The sequence below is a fragment of the Anomaloglossus baeobatrachus genome, chromosome 9, assembly GCF_048569485.1.
Source record: "Anomaloglossus baeobatrachus isolate aAnoBae1 chromosome 9, aAnoBae1.hap1, whole genome shotgun sequence".
NCBI lineage: Eukaryota > Metazoa > Chordata > Amphibia > Anura > Aromobatidae > Anomaloglossus > Anomaloglossus baeobatrachus.
In genome coordinates, this window is record NC_134361.1 from 162,282,788 (window position 1) to 162,302,182 (window position 19,395).

A 19,395-nucleotide genomic window follows, 5' to 3' on the forward strand; every position below is an offset into this window, starting at 1 on the left:
TCACGCAGATATTGAGTATTTTTCTGGCCACGCTGACTTCAGAGAAGCAGTCCAGGAACACCACGCTTACCAGATAAGCGTCTTCTCCAAACGTTTTTAGGATACACGTTATCCCTTTTTTCCCCTGACGTGGTCAGCGCTGGACCCAGGGTCCAAAGGTGGATTCTCCAATCTCCAGGCTTGCATATGGAGCCATAGTTGCACTGGAGATGGGGCTTCACTTCAAGATGCATTCACAGACAGATGGACTCTGGTTGAAATCTGTCTAGGAGGCTATCGGCGTGTCGGTTGCTCCGGCATCCACAGCCGTATTGGCAACCTAACCTTTTCTGCTGTTCTTGCGCAGCTGACCTTGAGCAGGGACATCTGTACCGCAGAGGCGTCCGTAACCCCGCAATGTCTGCACTGCGACTTACCCTGTTAATACTGTCCTAAAAGTACAGTCGAGGTTTCGGTCCTTCCCAAGCTCCGGCAGGTCCCAATTGTCCTCGTGCAAAAGGGCTACAAAACCTCAGACGGGCTCAGATTCCGGCCGGGCTCAATCTCGCCCAAGGAAGGCAGTCGGAGGAACCGCTACCAAGGCGGTCTCCTCATGTCTCTCAGCTCTCTCTCTCTCTCCGCATCCGCGGTTGATGGCAGACTCCCCCGCCTTTGGCGACATTTAGCTGCCACAGGTCACAGACCGGTGGGTGACGGACATTGTGCTCACGTGCACAGGACAGTGTTCTGTTCTCGTCCTCCGACTCCATTCTTCAGAACGGCCCCACCTCTCCACCGAGCAGATGCCCTGCTGCAGGCGGTGGACGCTCTAAGAGCAGAAGGAGTGGTGATCCCTGTCCCCCCTCAGGAACGAGGGCGAGGGTTTGTACTCCAATCTCTTTGTGGCTCCAAAAATGGACGGTTCCTTCCGTCCTGTTCTGGTTCTGAAACTGCTCAACGAGCATGCGAACGCCAGGCGGTTCCGGATGGGATCCCTCCGATCCGTCATTGCCTCAATGTCTCGAGGAGACTTCCTTGCCTCAACAGACATCAAAGATGCCTATCTCCACGTGCCAATTGCTACGGAGCACCAACGTTTTCTACGTTTTGTGATAGGAGACGAACATCTTCTGTTCGTAGCTCTGCCATTCAGTCTGGCGACAGCCCCACGGGTGGGCACCAAGGTCATGGCAGCAGTGGTAGCAGTCTTGCACTCTCACGGACACCCGGTGATTCCGTACTTGGACGATCTACTCGTCAAAGCAACCTCCCTCGAGGCATGCCAACGCAGCCTGAATGTTACGCTGGAGACTCTCCAGACTTTCGGGTGGATCATCAATTGGGCAAGGTCAAATCTGTCTCCGACTCAATCACTAACGTATCTCGGCATGGAGTTTCATACTCTATCAGCCATAGTGAAGCTTCCGCTGAACCAGCAGCGTTCACTGCGGACAGAGGTGCAGTCTCTCCCTCAAGGCCAGTCGCACCCCTTAAGGCGCCTCATGCACTTCCTAAGGAAGATGGTGACAGCCATCGAGGCAGTTCTCTTTGCGCAGTTTCATCTGCGCCAACGGCAATGGGACATTCTCCGCCAATGGGATGGGCAGTCAACCTCCCTGGACGGGAAGTATCCCTTTCCCTGACGGCCGAGGACTCTCTGCAATAGTGGCTTATTCCCACCTCATTGCCATAGCCCCCATCCTGGGCAGTGGTCACGACAGATACGAGTCTGTCAGGGTGGGGAGCAGTTTGTCTCCGCCACATGGCTCAGGGGACGTGGACTCAGCAGGAGTCCACCCTTCAGTTCGATGTGCTGGAAATCGGGGCAGGGTATCTTACCCTATTAGCTTGCCAAGAGTGGCTAGAAGGGAGCAGATCCGAATCCAGTCGGACATCTCCACAGCGGTGGCATACATCAACCACCAAGGAGGGACACGCAGTCAGCAGCCTTCCAGGAAGTCCGGCGAATCCTCATGTGGGTGGAGGACACAGCATCCACCATATCCGCAGTTCACATCCCGGGCGTAGAAAACTGGGAAGCAGACTTCCTCAGTCGCCAGGGCATGGACGCGGGGGAATGGTCCCTTCACCCGGACGTGTTTCAGGAAATCTGTTGCCGCTGGGGGGGGCCGGACGTCGACCTAATGGCGTCTCGGCACACCAACAAGGTCCCGGCATTTATGGCACGATCGCGCGATCACAGAGCTCTGGCGGCAGACGCCTTAGTGCAAGATTGGTCGCAGTTCCGGCTCACATATGTGTTTCCACCTCTGGCACTCTTGCCCAGAGTACTGCGCAAAAATCAGATCCGATTGCAGCCGCGTCATACTCGTCGCACCAGACTGGCCGAGGAGATCGTGGTACCCGGATCTGTGGCATCTCACGGTCGGCCGACCGGGGTCACTACCAGACCGACCAGACTTACTGTCTCAATGGCCGTTTTCTCCATCGGAATTCTGCGGCCCTGAACCTGACTGTGTGGCTTGTGTGTCCTGGATCCTAGCGTCTTCAGGATTATCCCAAGGGGTCGTTGCCACCATGAGACAGGCTAGGAAGCCCACGTCTGCTAAGATCTACCACAGAACGTGGAAGATTTTCTTAATCTGGTGCTCTACTCAGGGAGTGTCTCCCTGGCCATTTGCATTGCCTATCTTTCTTTCCTTCCTACAATAGGAGTTAGAAAAGGGCTTGTCGCTAGACTCCCTCAAAGGGCAAGTCTCAGCACTATCCGTGTTTTTTCAGAAGCGTCTAGCACGTCTTTCTAAGGTGCGCACGTTCCCGCAGGGGGTTTGTCATATCGTACCCCCGTACAAGCGGCCGTTGGATCCATGGGATCTGAACAGGGTTCTAGTTGCTCTCCAGAAGCCGCCTTTCGAGCCTCTGAAGGAAGTTTCCTTTTCTCGCCTGTCACAGAAGGTGGCGTTTCTCGTTGCGATCACGTCGCTTCGGCGAGTGTCTGAGCGGGCAGCTCTGTCATCCAAGGCTCCCTTCCTGGTGTTTCACCAGGACAAGGTAGTGCTGCGCATCATTCCGGAGTTTCTCCCTAAGGTAGTATCCTCGTTTCATCTTAATCAGGATATCTCCTTACCGTCCTTTTGCACTCATCCGGTTCACCGGTATGAGAATGATTTACGTTTGCTAGATCTGGTGAGAGCACTCAGAATCTACATTTCCCGCACGGCGCCCGTACGCCGTTCCGATGCCCTTGTCGCTGGTACGCGCAAGAGGTTGCAGGCTTCTAAAGCCACCCTGGCTCGATGGATCAAAGAACCAATTCTGGAAGCCTACCGTTTTGCAGGGCTTCCGGTTCTTTCAGGGCTGAAAGCCCATTCAACCAGAGCCGTGAGTGCGTCCTGGGCGCTACGACACCAGGCTTCGGCTCAACAGGTGTGCCAGGCAGCTACCTGGTCGAGTCTGCACACTTTCACCAAACATTATCAGGTGCATACCTATGCTTCGGCGGATGCCAGCTTAGGTAGAAGAGTCCTGCAGGCGGCAGTGACATCCCCGTAGGGGAGGGCTGTTTTGCAGCTCTAACATGAGGTATCTCTTTACCCACCCAGGGACAGCTTTTGGACGTCCCAATCGTCTGGGTCTCCCAATAGAGCGCTGAAGAAGAAGGGAATTTTGTTACTTACCGTAAATTCCTTTTCTTCTAGCTCTTATTGGGAGACCCAGCACCCGCCCTGTTGTCCTTCGGGATTTCTTGGTTGTTTGCGGGTACACATGTTGTTCATGTTGAACGGTTTTTCAGTTCTCCGACGTTATTCGGAGTTAATTTGTTTAAACCAGTTATTGGCTTCCTCCTTCTTGCTTTGGCACTAAAACTGGAGAACCCGTGATACCACGGGGGGGTATAGCCAGAGGGGGAGGGGCCTTGCACTTTTTAGTGTAGTGCTTTGTGTGGCCTCCGGAGGGCAGTAGCTATACCCCAATCGTCTGGGTCTCCCAATAAGAGCTAGAAGAAAAGGAATTTACGGTAAGTAACAAAATTCCCTTCTTTGAAAAGTTCAGTGTATTAAATATCTTCACATCATGTCTTGTAAAAGTCTGGTCTGTTAAAGGGAACCACGTGCATATTGCTAATCCCTGCCTAACTGTCCCTATATACACTAGCATAGATAAAGGGATCTTTAGAAAAAGTATTTCTAAAGATCCTTTATCTTATGCTAATGAGCACGGGGACTAGTCCTAAGGGCCTTATATCCCCCAACTAGCCGCCCTCTTAGCATGCCCACAGGGGCGTGCTAACATATTATTCAATTCAGTATCACCAGTGGTGTAGAGCTTACCTGTGTTCGCTGTGACCGCGCTTCTGAATGCTCGGCACTTTCAGGCATGTGCAGTACGCGTCCCGCCATCAGAGAGTTCTTTTGTGCATGACCGGAAGCAGGGTGGATTTGATTTAAATCTAACTGATTTAAATCACGATTTAAATCACTAGTCAGTAAGGCTTGATTTAAATCAGTGATTTAAATCAAAGTTTCTACCTAAACTAGTTCTTGCTACTTTAACATGCAAGTAGATGAAGATTTTTAGAATCACTTTTTATATTACTTTTTTCTCCCCAGTTTAATGGGTTAATCATTCATATTTGGACACCACTGTTCTGTTGTACTTAGGAAGGAGAAAAATAATCCTGACCTTAATAACAATTTAAATAGATTTATTCAACTGAAACAATAACAACATTACAGCATAAGTTATTTGCTTAAACAAACATCCATGTTTGTTAACTAATTTGGCTAAACTAAATACAGTTAGGTCCAGAAATATTTGGACAGTGACACAAGTTTTGTTATTTTAGCTGTTTACAAAAACATGTTCAGAAATACAATTATATATATAATATCGGCTGAAAGTGCACACTCCCAGCTGCAATATGAGAGTTTTCACATCCAAATCGGAGAAAGGGTTTAGGAATCATAGCTCTGTAATGCAAAGCCTCCTCTTTTTCAAGGGACCAAAAGTAATTGGACAAGGGACTCTAAGGGCTGCAATTAACTTTGAAGGCGTCTCCCTTGTTAACCTGTAATCAATGAAGTAGTTAAAAGGTCTGAGGTTGATTACAGGTGTGTGGTTTTGCATTTGGAAGCTGTTGCTGTGACCAGACAACATGTGGTCTAAGGAACTCTCAATTGAGGTGAAGCAGAACCGCCTGAGGCTGAAAAAAAAGAAAAAATCCATCAGAGAGATAGCAGACATGCTTGGAGTAGCAAAATCAACAGTCGGGTACATTCTGAGAAAAAAGGAATTGACTGGTGAGCTTGGGAACTCAAAAAGGCCTGGGCGTCCACGGATGACAACAGTGGTGGATGATCGCCGCATACTTTCTTTAGTGAAGACGAACCCGTTCACAACATCAACTGAAGTCCAGAACACTCTCAGTGAAGTAGGTGTATCTGTCTCTAAGTCAACAGTAAAGAGAAGACTCCATGAAAGTAAATACAAAGGGTTCACATCTAGATGCAAACCATTCATCAATTCCAAAAATAGACAGGCCAGAGTTAAATTTGCTGAAAAACATCTCATGAAGCCAGCTCAGTTCTGGAAAAGTATTCTATGGACAGATGAGACAAAGATCAACCTGTACCAGAATGATGGGAAGAAAAAAGTTTGGAGAAGAAAGGGAACGGCACATGATCCAAGGCACACCACATCCTCTATAAAACATGGTGGAGGCAACGTGATGGCATGGGCATGCAAGGCTTTCAATGGCACTGGGTCACTTGTGTTTATTGATGACATAACAGCAGACAAGAGTAGCCGGATGAATTCTGAAGTGTACCGGGATATACTTTCAGCCCAGATTCAGCCAAATGCCGCAAAGTTGATCGGACGGCGCTTCATAGTACAGATGGACAATGACCCCAAGCATACAGCCAAAGCTACCCAGGAGTTCATGAGTGCAAAAAAGTGGAACATTCTGCAATGGCCAAGTCAATCACCAGATCTTAACCCAATTGAGCATGCATTTCACTTGCTCAAATCCAGACTTAAGACGGAAAGACCCACAAACAAGCAAGACCTGAAGGCTGCAGCTGTAAAGGCCTGGCAAAGCATTAAGAAGGAGGAAACCCAGCGTTTGGTGATGTCCATGGGTTCCAGACTTAAGGCAGTGATTGCCTCCAAAGGATTCGCAACAAAATATTGAAAATAAAAATATTTTGTTTGGGTTTGGTTTATTTGTCCAATTACTTTTGACCTCCTAAAATGTGGAGTGTTTGTAAAGAAATGTGTACAATTCCTACAATTTCTATCAGATATTTTTGTTCAAACCTTCAAATTAAACGTTACAATCTGCACTTGAATTCTGTTGTAGAGGTTTCATTTCAAATCCAATGTGGTGGCATGCAGAGCCCAACTCGCGAAAATTGTGTCACTGTCCAAATATTTCTGGACCTAACTGTATATATATATTTTAAGAAACTTAGACTGTCAGCCCAGCCGACACATGAAAAACTTAAATACTACTGTCCCTGCTGTCCTCTGTAGCTCACTTGTCGTCATCTTCATCATCATCTTCTTCTTTGTTCCTATTCATAATCTGGAAAAGAAAAACAAGCTTTCCTGCTTTATTGGGTCCCAACCGATTTCTCAATTTAGAATGAATGAGTCCAAAGGAAGAGAATATTCTTTCAACGCCTGCAGAAGAAGCTACTGCTGTTAAAAGTGAAATCATTACTTGAACAGTCTCTAAATCCAAGCGCTTAAGTGACTTCCACCAGTTTACTGGTGTGACCTTCCTTAAAATATCTTCAGCAAACATATATTTCTTGAATGGTTCCCCCTTAGCTCTGACGTTTATTATAGTTGGCATTAAAGATGGATGATTGCTGGATATCCATGTCATAGCTAACTCCTCTTCCTCAGCACTTAGGTTTTGACCCTGATATTGGATATTGACAATATTTGCCAAAAAATGAGCTGCAGTCAGTGCTTGTCCCATTCGTTTGTTAACTGCTTGTAATTTAATTCTGTCCATGTGTAGTTCTGTTTTTAAGTGTTCACTCAGTTCCTTCCAAATTTCAACAGCATCCGCAATAAAACAGCTATTTTTCTGTATTTTGTTTAAAGCTTGAGAGATGGGTTTCAGGAAGCTCAGCATATGTTCAACATTTCTCTTAAGCCCAATGTTGAGGATTTTGGCCGTGACAGTGCCATCTATTTTATCTCGATTTTCTTCACAAAGTGTCATCAGAATAGGCCAGTTTTTCATATACTGCTCAAAACAGTCCACCACAGAGTTCCATCTAACATCTTGTGGGAGCGTTAGCTTGGTTCCACCCATCCTTTTCAGAGCTGCTGCAGCAAAATGATTATTATGGAAGTATTTAGCAATTTCAACAACATTAGCCTTTATTTCTGGAACACTTAAGTCTTTGGCTAAGAGGTGCAGCAAATGAGCACTGCAACCATATGTTATTAGCAGCTTTGTATTCACTCCCTGCTCTTCTAAATCTCTTCTCATCTTGTATACGTTTGCAGCATTGTCAGTGACCAAACTGCGTACTAGACATTTGAATTTTTGTTCACATGTCGTTATAGCTTTTACTGCCACTTCTTGTAAGTATTCTGCTGTGTGTGCATTTCCTGACGTATCAGTTGTTTGTGCAAGGAAGACTTTACCTTCTTCAATGTTATACAAGCACATACAATAGGATCATTGGGGACATTACTCCACCCATCAATACTTAGGTTAACAATTTTACCCTCCAGAGCTGTTGCACATTGCTCCATTTCTCTGTCATACACTTGATCCAGCAGTTTCCCTGCAACATCAGCTCTGCTGGGTGAACTGTATCCTGGTCTCAGTGACTGAACCATATTAATGAAATGTGGGTTCTCAGTCAGACGGAAAGAAGAGTTCGTTGCATAAATAAACTGGGCAATTTTTTCATCGATCAACTCTTTTTCTAATCTGCTAGTTCTTATCACAAACCTATCTATGGTGGTTCCAGGAGGTAAAGGTTTTTTCTTCCTTTTGGGTGATGGTGATATGTGGCTGTGGGTGTCTGATGATGATGATGCTGCTGCTAATGAAGCACTATCCTGGATGGATAACTCTGAAACTGTAGAACAGGATGATGGTGATCTTGGAGGTGGATAGTTTCCAGAATCCATGAATTCCCCTAAACAAAAAAAGTCAATGCTGTTATTTTATTGTTTGTTTATTATACAATTTCTGCTTATTGTACACAACACATCACTGCCCCAAAAGGAATATTTGTTTTTCTTCATAACTGTACCAAATGACAGTAACATGCAGTAATAATAAGAAATATAATTTTTCTCTCACATGACAGTTCAGTCTTTAGAAATAGGATTCAATAAAAATGTTTACCAACCTGAAGATCCTGCCTGTTCAGAAGTGTTTCTTTGGTCATCTTCGTCACCGCACTTCTCATGATGTTGCCTCATTCGCGCCACCAGGCCTTGCATCTCTTTGTTGCATCGTTTGCATTTCTTTATCGTTCCTTATGGGAGACCCAAACCATGGGGTGTATAGCTACTGCCTCCGGAGGACACACAAAGTACTACACTCAAACGTGTAGCTCCTCCCTCCGGGCTATATACACCCCCTGGATGACAATCTACCCAGTTCAATGCTTTGTGTTTCAGGAGGATACACACACTTGCATTCTCTGATATTTTTTTATTTTTATTTTAAAGATTTGGAAGAAAAGCGGGTCCATTCTGGACTCCCGGCATGTCCCTTCACACCCCACTCTGTCGGGTGCTGTTAAGGTTGACTTTATAAGGCTGGAGCCTTCACATGCCGCGCTCCTTCACACCCTCTGTCGAGGCTCTGTTTGAAGTGGGAGCCTCCACGGTCCTCTCTGCTTGCAGAAGGCCGGTCTCCATCCGCAGCCCTGTCTGGTCCCTGCTGGAAGGAGCGTTAACCCCCACTCAGGGACATGGCCCTGCGTCTCAAAAGCTAAGTATTGAGACGTTTTTTCAGGGGTCCCGGGTACTTTTATTGGGGGGACAGTATGTGCTTTAGCGTTACTGTTAATTCCGGCCGGTTCTGGGGGTTTCCCCTGAGAACCGCGCCGAAGGTGCCTGCTCGTCGGCCGCATTTTAAAATCTAGGCCCCGGCTTCAGTTTGGGCCTAGTTTCGGTTTTGGCTTCTCTGCATGTTTTGCATACAGCGCCGCCCACCGCCCAACCAGCAGAGGGGAGGGCACTCCTCTCTGGGGAGATGTTCCCTCCCCTGTATTTCTTCCTGTATCTCTCTGCCCTCCGTGTTTTCCCGCTCTTGGGGCTTATACACGCCCCCCCTCTTCTCCCAGCGCCATTTTTTCAGCGTTCTTGCACTGTAAGACGCTGGATGCTGCAGCTGCATACTGTTAGAAGGCTGACGCTTCTCAGAGGAGCGGTGGAATCCGGAGGGCACACAGAGAGCAAGGGCTGGTAAGCCACAACCTCTGGTTGTGGACTTTTATTACACTCTCAGACATTCTACAGGAGTGTATTCTGGCTGCAGAGCTTCCACCTCAGCAGCATGTCTGTTACTAGGAGCAAGGCTGCAAACATGTACGCTATATGCACTGCATGTAAGCTCATTCTGCCAGAGCCAAGCACATACCCACATTGTGATGCCTGTGCTAACATGTTTGTGTCTCAGCCTGGAGCCGCCTCAGGGGTCCCTCTGGCTGCTCCGGCCCAGGCCCCATTGACTTGTCTGAGGGTGATGCGGATGTTAGTGACTTGATTGCGTCCATTAACTCCGTACTGAACCTCAACCCACAAGAGTCAGAGGAACAACCCTCTCTGGTAGAGGTACACCAGTTTACCTCTCCTAAGAAACCTAGGAGTATGTTTTTTAACCACTCCAGCTTTCAGACCACTGTTAACAAGCCCAGGGCCTGTCCTGACAAACGTTTTCCGAAGCGTAGTTCAGATGACCGTTTTCCTTTTCCACCAGAGGTGGTTAAGGAATGGGCACAGTCCCCAAAGGTAGACCCTCCGGTGTCCGGAATCTCAGCCCGCACAGTCGTAGCTGTGGCTGATGGCACTTCTCTTAAGGATCCCACTGACCGCCAGGTTGACCTTCTGGCCAAGTCTGTATATGAGGCGGCAGGAGCCTCGTTCTCCCCGTCTTTTGCGGCAGTGTGGGCTCTTAAGGCAGTCTCTGCTTCCCTGGCAGAGATTCATTCCCTCTCCAGGGACTCTATTCCTGAGACGGATGCCTTAACTTCTCAAGCTTCGGCTTTTGCATCCTACGCCATGTCTGCCATCCTGGAGGCTTCTCACCGCACTGCGGTGGCCTCCGCTAACTCCCTCGCGATCCGCAGGATCTTGTGGCTTCGAGAGTGGAAAGCAGACGCTTCCTCTAAGAAGTACCTTGCGAGTCTCCCTTTTACTGGGTCCCGGCTGTTTGGGGAACAGCTGGATGACATAATTAAGGAAGCTACTGGCGGGAAGAGTACTTCCCTGCCACAAGCTAAACCCAAGAAACCTATCCAGGGCAGGAACCAATCGAGGTTTCGTTCCTTTCGTTCCTCTAACTGGTCGTCCTCTAAGCCCTCGACCTCGTCCACTACCGCAGCCAAGGATCGTAAATCCAACTGGCGCGCAAAGCCGCGTCCTCAAAAGACCGGAGGAGCCGCTGCCACTAAGGCAGCCTCCTCGTGACTATCTAGCCGCGCCAGCAACGTCCTTGGTTGGTGGCAGGCTCTCCCACTTTGGCGACGTGTGGTTGCAACACGTCTCCGATCAGTGGGTGCGGGATATCATCTCCCACGGCTACAGGATAGAATTTTCTTCAAGCCCGCCAAACAGATTTTTTCTGTCCACCCCCCCCCTGCTCCAAGGCCGCCGCCTTCTCTCAGGCCGTGGCATCCCTGCAGGCCAACGGTGTAATTGTTCCGGTTCCTGCCCGGGAACGGTTCAGCGGTTTCTACTCAAACCTCTTTCTAGTCCCCAAAAAGGACGGTTCCTTCCGACCCATCCTGGACCTCAAGCTTCTCAACAAGCATGTTCAGGTGCGGCACTTTCGCATGGAATCTCTGAGATCGGTCATTGCCTCAATGACCCAAGGAGATTTTCTGGCATCCATCGACATCAGAGATGCCTATCTGCATGTGCCTATTGCGGTTTCACACCAGCGTTGGCTACGCTTTGCGATCGGAGAGGAACATTTCCAATTCGTGGCTCTCCCCTTCGGCTTAGCCACGGCCCCTCGAGTATTCACCAAGGTCATGGCAGCAGTGGTTGCGGTCCTGCACCTCCAGGGGTTGGCAGTGATTCCTTACCTGGACGACCTTCTAGTCAAGGCCTCATCCAGTGCAGACTGCCAGCGGAGTGTCTCTCTCACTCTCGCCACGCTAGTTCAGTTCGGGTGGCTTGTCAACCTGCCCAAGTCCACTCTGATCCCGACCCAGGTGCTTTTGTACCTAGGGATGCAGTTCGAGACTCTGCCGGCACTTATCAAGTTGCCCTTAGTCAAACAGCAGTCCCTTCGTCTGGCGGTGCGCTCTCTGCTGAGGCACCGCCGTCATTCCATCAGACACCTCATGCAGGTGCTAGGTCAGATGGTGGCGTCCATGGAAGCGGTTCCCTTTGCTCAGTTCCATCTGCGTCCCCTGCAGCTGGACATTCTCCGCTGTTGGGACAAGCGGATCTCTTCCTTGCACAGTTAGGTGGCTCTGTCGTCACAGACCAGGAGCTCCCTTCAGTGGTGGCTTCGGCCTCTCTCTCTGTCCCAGGGCCGCTCCTTCCTGACTCCGTCCTGGGTGATCCTCACCACGGATGCCAGCCTCTCCGGTTGGGGAGCAGTATTTCTCCATCACCGAGCTCAGGGCACTTGGACTCCGTCCGAATCAGCCCTCTCGATCAATGTGCTGGAGATCAGAGCTGTGTTTCTAGCTCTCCTAGCCTTTCACCACCTGTTGGCGGGCAAGCACATTCGAGTTCAGTCGGACAACGCGACAGCGGTTGCCTACATCAATCACCAGGGCGGGACTCACAGCCGTCTGGCGATGTTGGAGGTTCAACGAATCCTCCAGTGGACGGAGGACTCCAAGTCCACCATGTCTGCAGTCCACATCCCAGGCGTGGAAAACTGGGAGGCCGATTACCTCAGCCGTCAAACCGTGGACAGCGGCGAGTGGGCCCTGCACCCGTCAGTGTTCAGATCAATCTGCCGCAAGTGGGGCACTCCGGAAGTGGACCTAATGGCATCCCGGCACAACAACAAGGTTCCGGTTTACGTGGCTCGCTCCCACGATCCTCAAGCCTTCGCAGCAGACGCACTGGTTCAAGATTGGTCTCAGTTCCGTCTGGCCTATGTGTTTCCCCCTCTAGCGCTCTTGCCCAGGGTTCTGCGTAAGATCAGAATGGAGGGCCGTCGAGTCATACTCATTGCTCCGGACTGGCCCAGGCGAGCTTGGTACCCAGACCTGCTCCGTCTGTCCGTAGAGGTGCCGTGGCATCTCCCGGACCGCCCAGACCTTCTCTCTCAAGGTCCGTTCTTCCGCCAGAATTCTGCGGCTCTCAGATTGACGGCGTGGCTCTTGAGTCCTGGATCCTAACGGCTTCAGGCATTCCCTCTGAGGTCATCTCCACCATGACTCAGGCTCGGAAGTCTTCCTCGGCCAAGATTTACCACAGGACTTGGAGGATTTTCCTGTCCTGGTGTCGCTCTTCCGACCATGCCCCTTGGCCGTTCTCCTTGCCGACCATCCTGTCTTTTCTACAGTCCGGTCTACAGCTAGGACTGTCCCTCAATTCCCTCAAGGGACAGGTGTCGGCTCTGTCGGTATTGTTCCAGCGGCGTATCGCCCGACTGGCTCAGGTGCGCACTTTCATGCAGGGCGCATCTCACATCATTCCTCCTTACCGGAGGCCCTTGGATCCCTGGGACCTTAATCTGGTCCTCACGGCCTTACAAAAACCCCCCTTTGAGCCTCTCAGGGAGGTTCCCTTGTTTCGACTTTCACAGAAAGTTGTTTTTCTAGTAGCCATAACTTCTCTCAGGAGAGTCTCTGATTTGGCTGCGCTCTCTTCGGAGTCACCTTTTTTGGTGTTTCACCAAGACAAGGTGGTTCTTCGTCCGTCTCCGGACTTTCTCCCTAAGGTGGTGTCTCCTTTCCACCTTAACCAGGACATTTCATTGCCTTCTCTTTGTCCGGCCCCTGTGCATCGCTTTGAAAAGGCGTTGCATACCTTGGATTTGGTGCGGGCGCTCCGAATCTATGTGTCACGCACTGCCGTTTTTAGGCGGTGCACCTCACTTTTTGTGCTAACCACTGGTCAGCGCAAGGGTCTCGCTGCTTCTAAGCCGACCCTAGCTCGTTGGATCAGGTCGGCTATCACCGATGCCTACCAGTGTTCTCAGGCGCCTCCCCCGCCAGGGATTAAGGCGCACTCGACCAGAGCTGTCGGTGCCTCCTGGGCTTTCAGGCACCAGGCTACGGCTCAGCAGGTTTGTCAGGCTGCCACGTGGTCCAGTCTGCACACTTTTTCGAAGCACTACCAAGTGCATGCTCATGCTTCGGCAGATGCGAGCTTGGGCAGACGCATTCTTCAGGCGGCTGTCGCCCATTTGTGAAGTTAGGTTTTGCCTACTTCTCAGTTGGTTTATTCCCACCCATGGACTGCTTTGGAACGTCCCATGGTTTGGGTCTCCCATAAGGAACGATAAAGAAAAAGAGAATTTTGTTTACTTACTGTAAATTCTTTTTCTTATAGTTCCGACATGGGAGACCCAGCACCCTCCCTGTTGCCTGTTGGCAGTTTTTTTGTTCCGTGTGTTTCACCGGCTGTTGTTAGTAGTCAGAGTTACGGTTATTCCGAGTTTTACTCTATCTCTACTTATGGGTGGATGTCCTCCTTCAGCTTTTGCACTGAACTGGGTAGATTGTCATCCAGGGGGTGTATATAGCCCGGAGGGAGGAGCTACACGTTTGAGTGTAGTACTTTGTGTGTCCTCCGGAGGCAGTAGCTATACACCCCATGGTTTGGGTCTCCCATGTCGGAACTATAAGAAAAAGAATTTACAGTAAGTAAACAAAATTCTCTTTTTTGCACGCATGCCTGCCTTACCGATAGGCGAAGGAGCTTCATTAAAATATTCCCAAACTGGGTCTCTTTTACGGCCTGCTGCCATTATAAGGAAAGAATGTAATAAACCTCAGATCGTACACACAAACAGATCCAGACTTGTCTGTCTGTGGCTATGCTGCAGTATTGTGCTCAAAGTTTCACTTTCATTTTCTTGTCTGCTTGCCCTTCCTCCTCCTCACACTTAGATTCACATTCTTCTTGTGTTGTGCAGATCTATTCCACTCCAAACAATCAGAAACATGTTGTCTAACTTCTTGGACTTGGCACTGAAGGGGTTGATTCTGTATTCATAGGTTTGTAGAACAATAGGATTAAGGTCTTTTTCTCAACTCTGTTCATGTTGTAATATTTTTGCCGTGAAGAAGAGGCTGGGACCTCTGCGGAGTCAAATTCAGTTTTGAGAACTGCGTAAGTAAAGCGAGCGTCTGTGATAATATAGGAGAGAAACTGCCCACTAATCCTACAGAAACCTCTGGAAGAGCATGGCATTGTGAATGTTACACATATACAGCCTTTATTCTACTGAGTTAAACAACTCTGCTTTAACTCATGATGGAAGAACCTTTGGATGGTAAAATATTTTCCTCAAAAAGCAGTTTATTGAAAAAAATCCGATTTAAATAAAAAAAAATCCGTTTTTTTTTTTTTTTTTTTAAAAAAACATTGATTTTTATCCACCCTGACCGGAAGTGCCCGGCATTCAGAAGAGCGGTCACCGCAAACACAGGTACGCGCGGCACCGCTGGTCATGCAGAATTGAATAGCATGTTAGTACACCCCTGCAAGTGTGCAAACATGCTAAGAGGGCGGCTAGTCGGGGGATGTAACACCCTTGGTACTAGTCCCCACGCTCATTAGCATATGATAAAGGATCTGTAGAAATACTTGTAAAAAAATAAATAAATACAATTGTATGTATGTATATGTGTGTGTGTGTGTGTGTGTGTGTGTGTGTGTATATGTGTACCGTGTTTTTCCAAAAGTAAGACACTGTCTTATATTTTTTTTGCCCCCCAAAAAAGCACTAGGGCTTATTTTTGGAGGAGGTCTTATTCTTGGAGAAACGGAGAAACACGGTTGGGGGTAAGTTTACCCCCCCCAAAAAAGCAGCACCCCCTTCCCCCCCACTTACCAGGAGACTCATACTCACCAGACCAGGACGTCAACGTGGTTCCCAAGTCCTCCTGTGATCCCCGGTCGGTGCTGCACGTCGTCCTACCCTGCAGCTAGCTGACACACACAGCAGATCGCAGACACACACACACCAGATCGCAGATATACACAGCAGATCACACACAGCTGATCGCATACACACATTGTGGAGACACGGGGCTCAGTGGGTGCTCTTGTCCACTGAACCAGCCGCCTTTAGAAAGACAGCGTGGCTCAGGGCTCATCCCAACTGAACGCCGACCTCCTTAACCGTGGGCGGAACACTACTCAGACAACACAGGGTGAGGGAACCACAATAATTAGACTTTATTGGATCCCCAAACAATTAACGGCACATAACACATAACCAGCAAAACAAATGTAACAGGCAACAGGGTCTCACCCTTCTGCTGGCTCACCAGGGATTTATAATGTCCATGCCTCAGAGGTTGCAGGGCTATTTACTCCACCCCAGCAGCACCCTGCTTTTGGCGGGCACCCACCGGGAAAGGAATAATGCCAGATGTAGGAAGCTGTCTGAGATCTGCAAAGTCTGTAGCAGGTGACTGAATTGTCCCAACCTGAGTGTCCTCCTTAGATAGTCCTGGTATGATGATCTAATCCTGGCAGCCGGAGTCGAAATCCCTAGACTGTGGATATGGTCTCCAACCGGAACCGGAATCCCTAGATTGAAGCCACAAGGTATCCTGATCCTCTAGTCAGCTCCTAAGAGCTTAGACTGGATCCATCAGCATCCATCAACAACCTGGTGGCTTAAAGAAATCCCTTTTATAGCCACAGCCTTCCACTTGGATACACTGCGTCCTCATCGATTGGTTGGACAAGATCGCCTCTCCCATTGGATGAATCTCAAGCTGCATGGACAATGTTCATCCAAATGATGTCTACAGAAAGACTGAGGGTATACATGTAGTCTGGAATGCACAGACTAAATAATGACTACTAAGGTAATTACATTAGCAATATACAACTACAATACAATGATTACTGGAAGAGTCTGGAGAAACAATCAGCAAACCTGAATTAGCATACAAAAGAACAATACGTCTGGCTGAATGTTAAGAAATTTTAACCCATGAGAGGCATTGGGTGTCCATGTCGTCACACACATCACATACCATCACCATCGCCATCCTCCTGTTCATTGTGCTCCACCACACTGCCTCTTAGGATTCTGCCGGCGACAAGAGATCGGTGTCGCTGGATGAGGTGAGTGTGTGTGCGATAGCTACAGGTCCTGCCGCTCTGTGTCGGGTGAGTGTAATTGCCGGATGCCGCTATCTATAATGAAGTGTCCTGCAGTATCTGTATCTTTTTTAGCTGCACGGACACTTCATTATTGATCCGCGACTAGGGCTTATTTTCGGGGGAGGGCTTTTTTTTGGAAAAACACGAGGTGTGTGTGTGTGTGTGTGTGTGTGTGTGTGTGTGTGTGTTTGTGTGTGTGTGTGTGTGTGTGTGTATATATCAGTCATATGAAAAAGTTTGGGCACCCCTATTATTGTTAACCTTTTTTCTTTCTAGCAATTTGGGTTTTTGCAACAGCTATTTCAGTTTCTTATATCTAATAACTGATGGACTGAGTAATATTTCTGGATTGAAATAAGGTTTATTGTACTAACAGAAAATGTGCAATCTGCATTTAAACAAAATTTCACAGGTGCTAAAGTATGGGCACCCTTATCAATTTCTTGATTTGAACACTCCTAACTACTTTTTACTGACTTACTGAAGCAATAAATTGGTTTTCTAACCTCATTGAGCTTTGAACTTCATAGGCAGGTGTATCCGATCATGAGAAAAGGTATTTAAGATGGCCACTTGCAATTTGTTCTCCTATTTGAATCTCCTATGAAGAGTGGCATCATGGGCTCCTCAAAACAACTCTCAAATGATCTGAAAACAAAGATTATCCAACATAGTTGTTCAGGTGAAGGATACAAAAAGTTGTCTCAGAGATATAAACTCAGTTTCCACTGTGAGGAACATAGTAAGGAAATGGAAGAACACAGGTACAGTTCTTGTTAAGCCCAGAAATGGCAGGCCAAGAAAAATATCAGAAAGGCAGAGAAGAAGAATGGTGAGAACAGTCAAGGACAATTCACAGACCACCTCCAAAGACCTGCAGCTTTACTTGCTGCAGATGGTATCAATGTGCATCGGTCAACAATACAGCGCATGTTGCACAAGAAGAAGCTGTATGGGAGAGTGATGCGAAAGAAGCAGTTTCTGCAAGCACGCCACAAACAGTCGCCTGAGGTATGCAAAACCACATTTGGACAAGCCAGTTACATTTTGGAAGAAGGTCCTGTGGACTGATGAAACCAAGATTGAGTTGTTTGATCATACAAAAAGGCGTTATGCATGGAGGAAAAAAAACACGGCATTCCAAGAAAAGCACTTGCTACCCACAGTAAAATTTTAGTGGAGGTTCCATCATGCTTTGGGGCTGTGTGGCCAATGCCGGCACCGGGAACCTTATTAAAGTTGAGGGTCGCATGGATTCAACTCAGTATCAGCAGATTCTTGACAATAATGTGCAAGAATCAGTGACGAAGTTGAAGTTACGCAGGGGATGGATATTTCAGCAAGACAATGATCCAAAACACCGCTCCAAATCTACTCAGGCATTCATGCAGAGGAACAATTACAATGTTCTGGAATGGCCATCCCAGTCCCCAGACCTGAATATCATTGAAAATCTGTGGGATGATGTGAAGCGTGCTGTCCATGCTCGGCGACTATCAAACTTACCTGAACTGGAATTGTTTTGTAAACAGGCATGGTCAAATATACCTTCATCCGGGATCCAGGAACTCATTAAAAGCTACAGGAAGCGACTAGAGGCTGTTATTTTTGCAAAAGGAGGATCTACAAAATATTAATGTCACTTTTATGTTGAGGTGCCCATACTTTTGCATCGGCCAAATTTTGTTTAAATGCGGATTGCACATTTTCTGTTAGTACAATAAACCTCATTTCAATCCAGAAATATTACTCAGTCCATCAGTTATTAGATATATGAAACTGAAATAGCTGTTGCAAAAACCCAAGTTGTTATAAAGAAAAAGGTTAACATTAATAGGGGTGCCCAAACTTTTTCGTGTGTGTGTGTGTATATGTATATGTGTGTATGTATGTATATGTGTATCTGAAATCTGGTCACTTGCTCTCAAAGAAATAGAAAAATTCAACCGTTCATCAAAACTGACTGTGCATGAGGCAATTCCTTTACACCCGGAAATTGTTAGAGATGTTGCCCATGTGGTTACGGCTTTGCCTCCAACCCAAGTTAGTGTAGAGAGGTTGTTCTTTTGCCATAAAATTATTAGGTCAGATTTGAGGTCAGCTGCGAAGGAGGATCTGATAGAATTGCTTCCATTTCTTACAACAAATTCATAGACTCCACAAATTTTATTTAGTATGTTTTTGTTGAAAACTGTTGTATTACATAGTGTTTATAATTATGTACATAATTATAAACACTATGTAATACAACAGTTTTCAACAAGAACATAGTAAATAACATTTGTGGAGTCTATGAATTTGTTGTAAGAAATAGAATTGCTTCCATCAGATCCTCCTTCGCAGATGACCTCAAATCTGACCTAATAATTTTATGGCAAAAGAACAACCTCTCTACACTAACTTGGGTTGGAGGCAAAGCCGTAACCACATGGGCAACATCTCTAACAATTTCCGGGTGTAAAGGAATTGCCTCATGCACAGTCAGTTTTGATGAACGGTTGAATTTTTCTATTTCTTTGAGAGCAAGTGACCAGATTTCAGTACATTTTTTTCAATCTGCTGCTATAGGAGACAGAGTGAAATCTTTTTCCTTGCGGCAACACTTTTGCCTGCTCCATGTCATCCAAATACTTGTCAAAGTTAAACTCCTCATCTGATGAGGAAGAAGATATGGCAGCAGTAGCACTATCAGGCCCCAAGTCCTCTTGCACCTGGCAGTCCTGTAGCCACTCATCCTAACTGCTACCTCACTCAAAGCTTCTTTTCCTTTAGTAAGCTGTTGATCATCAAGCAGTATACGATGACTTGGGTCCACATAAACAGCTGCCAGAAGAATTTTATTTTCCAATAGCTGTGTCTTTCTCTGTTTCATTGAAGCAGAAATGCCATCTGGGATTAAACCTCCTCTTTGGGACAGGCAAAATA

The 19,395-nt window shown here is 47.5% G+C and overlaps 1 protein-coding gene across 3 annotated transcripts in view; it reads left to right on the top strand.

Annotated features, from left to right (window-relative positions):
* LOC142250597 (histone H3-like centromeric protein A) overlaps positions 1-19,395 on the top strand; it is a 108,907-nt gene that overhangs the window by 25,910 nt on the left and 63,602 nt on the right. The window contains exon 5 of one of the 3 annotated variants that reach the window (XM_075322779.1): positions 6,536-8,274. The exons of 1 other annotated variant lie outside the window; for it this stretch is intronic. In XM_075322779.1, the coding sequence (XP_075178894.1) occupies positions 6,536-6,649 (114 nt within the window). In that variant the 3' untranslated portion in view covers positions 6,650-8,274. Of the gene's footprint in view, positions 1-6,474; positions 8,275-19,395 lie in introns of those variants that run through there. One more of the 3 variants, XM_075322780.1, reaches the window with a different exon arrangement.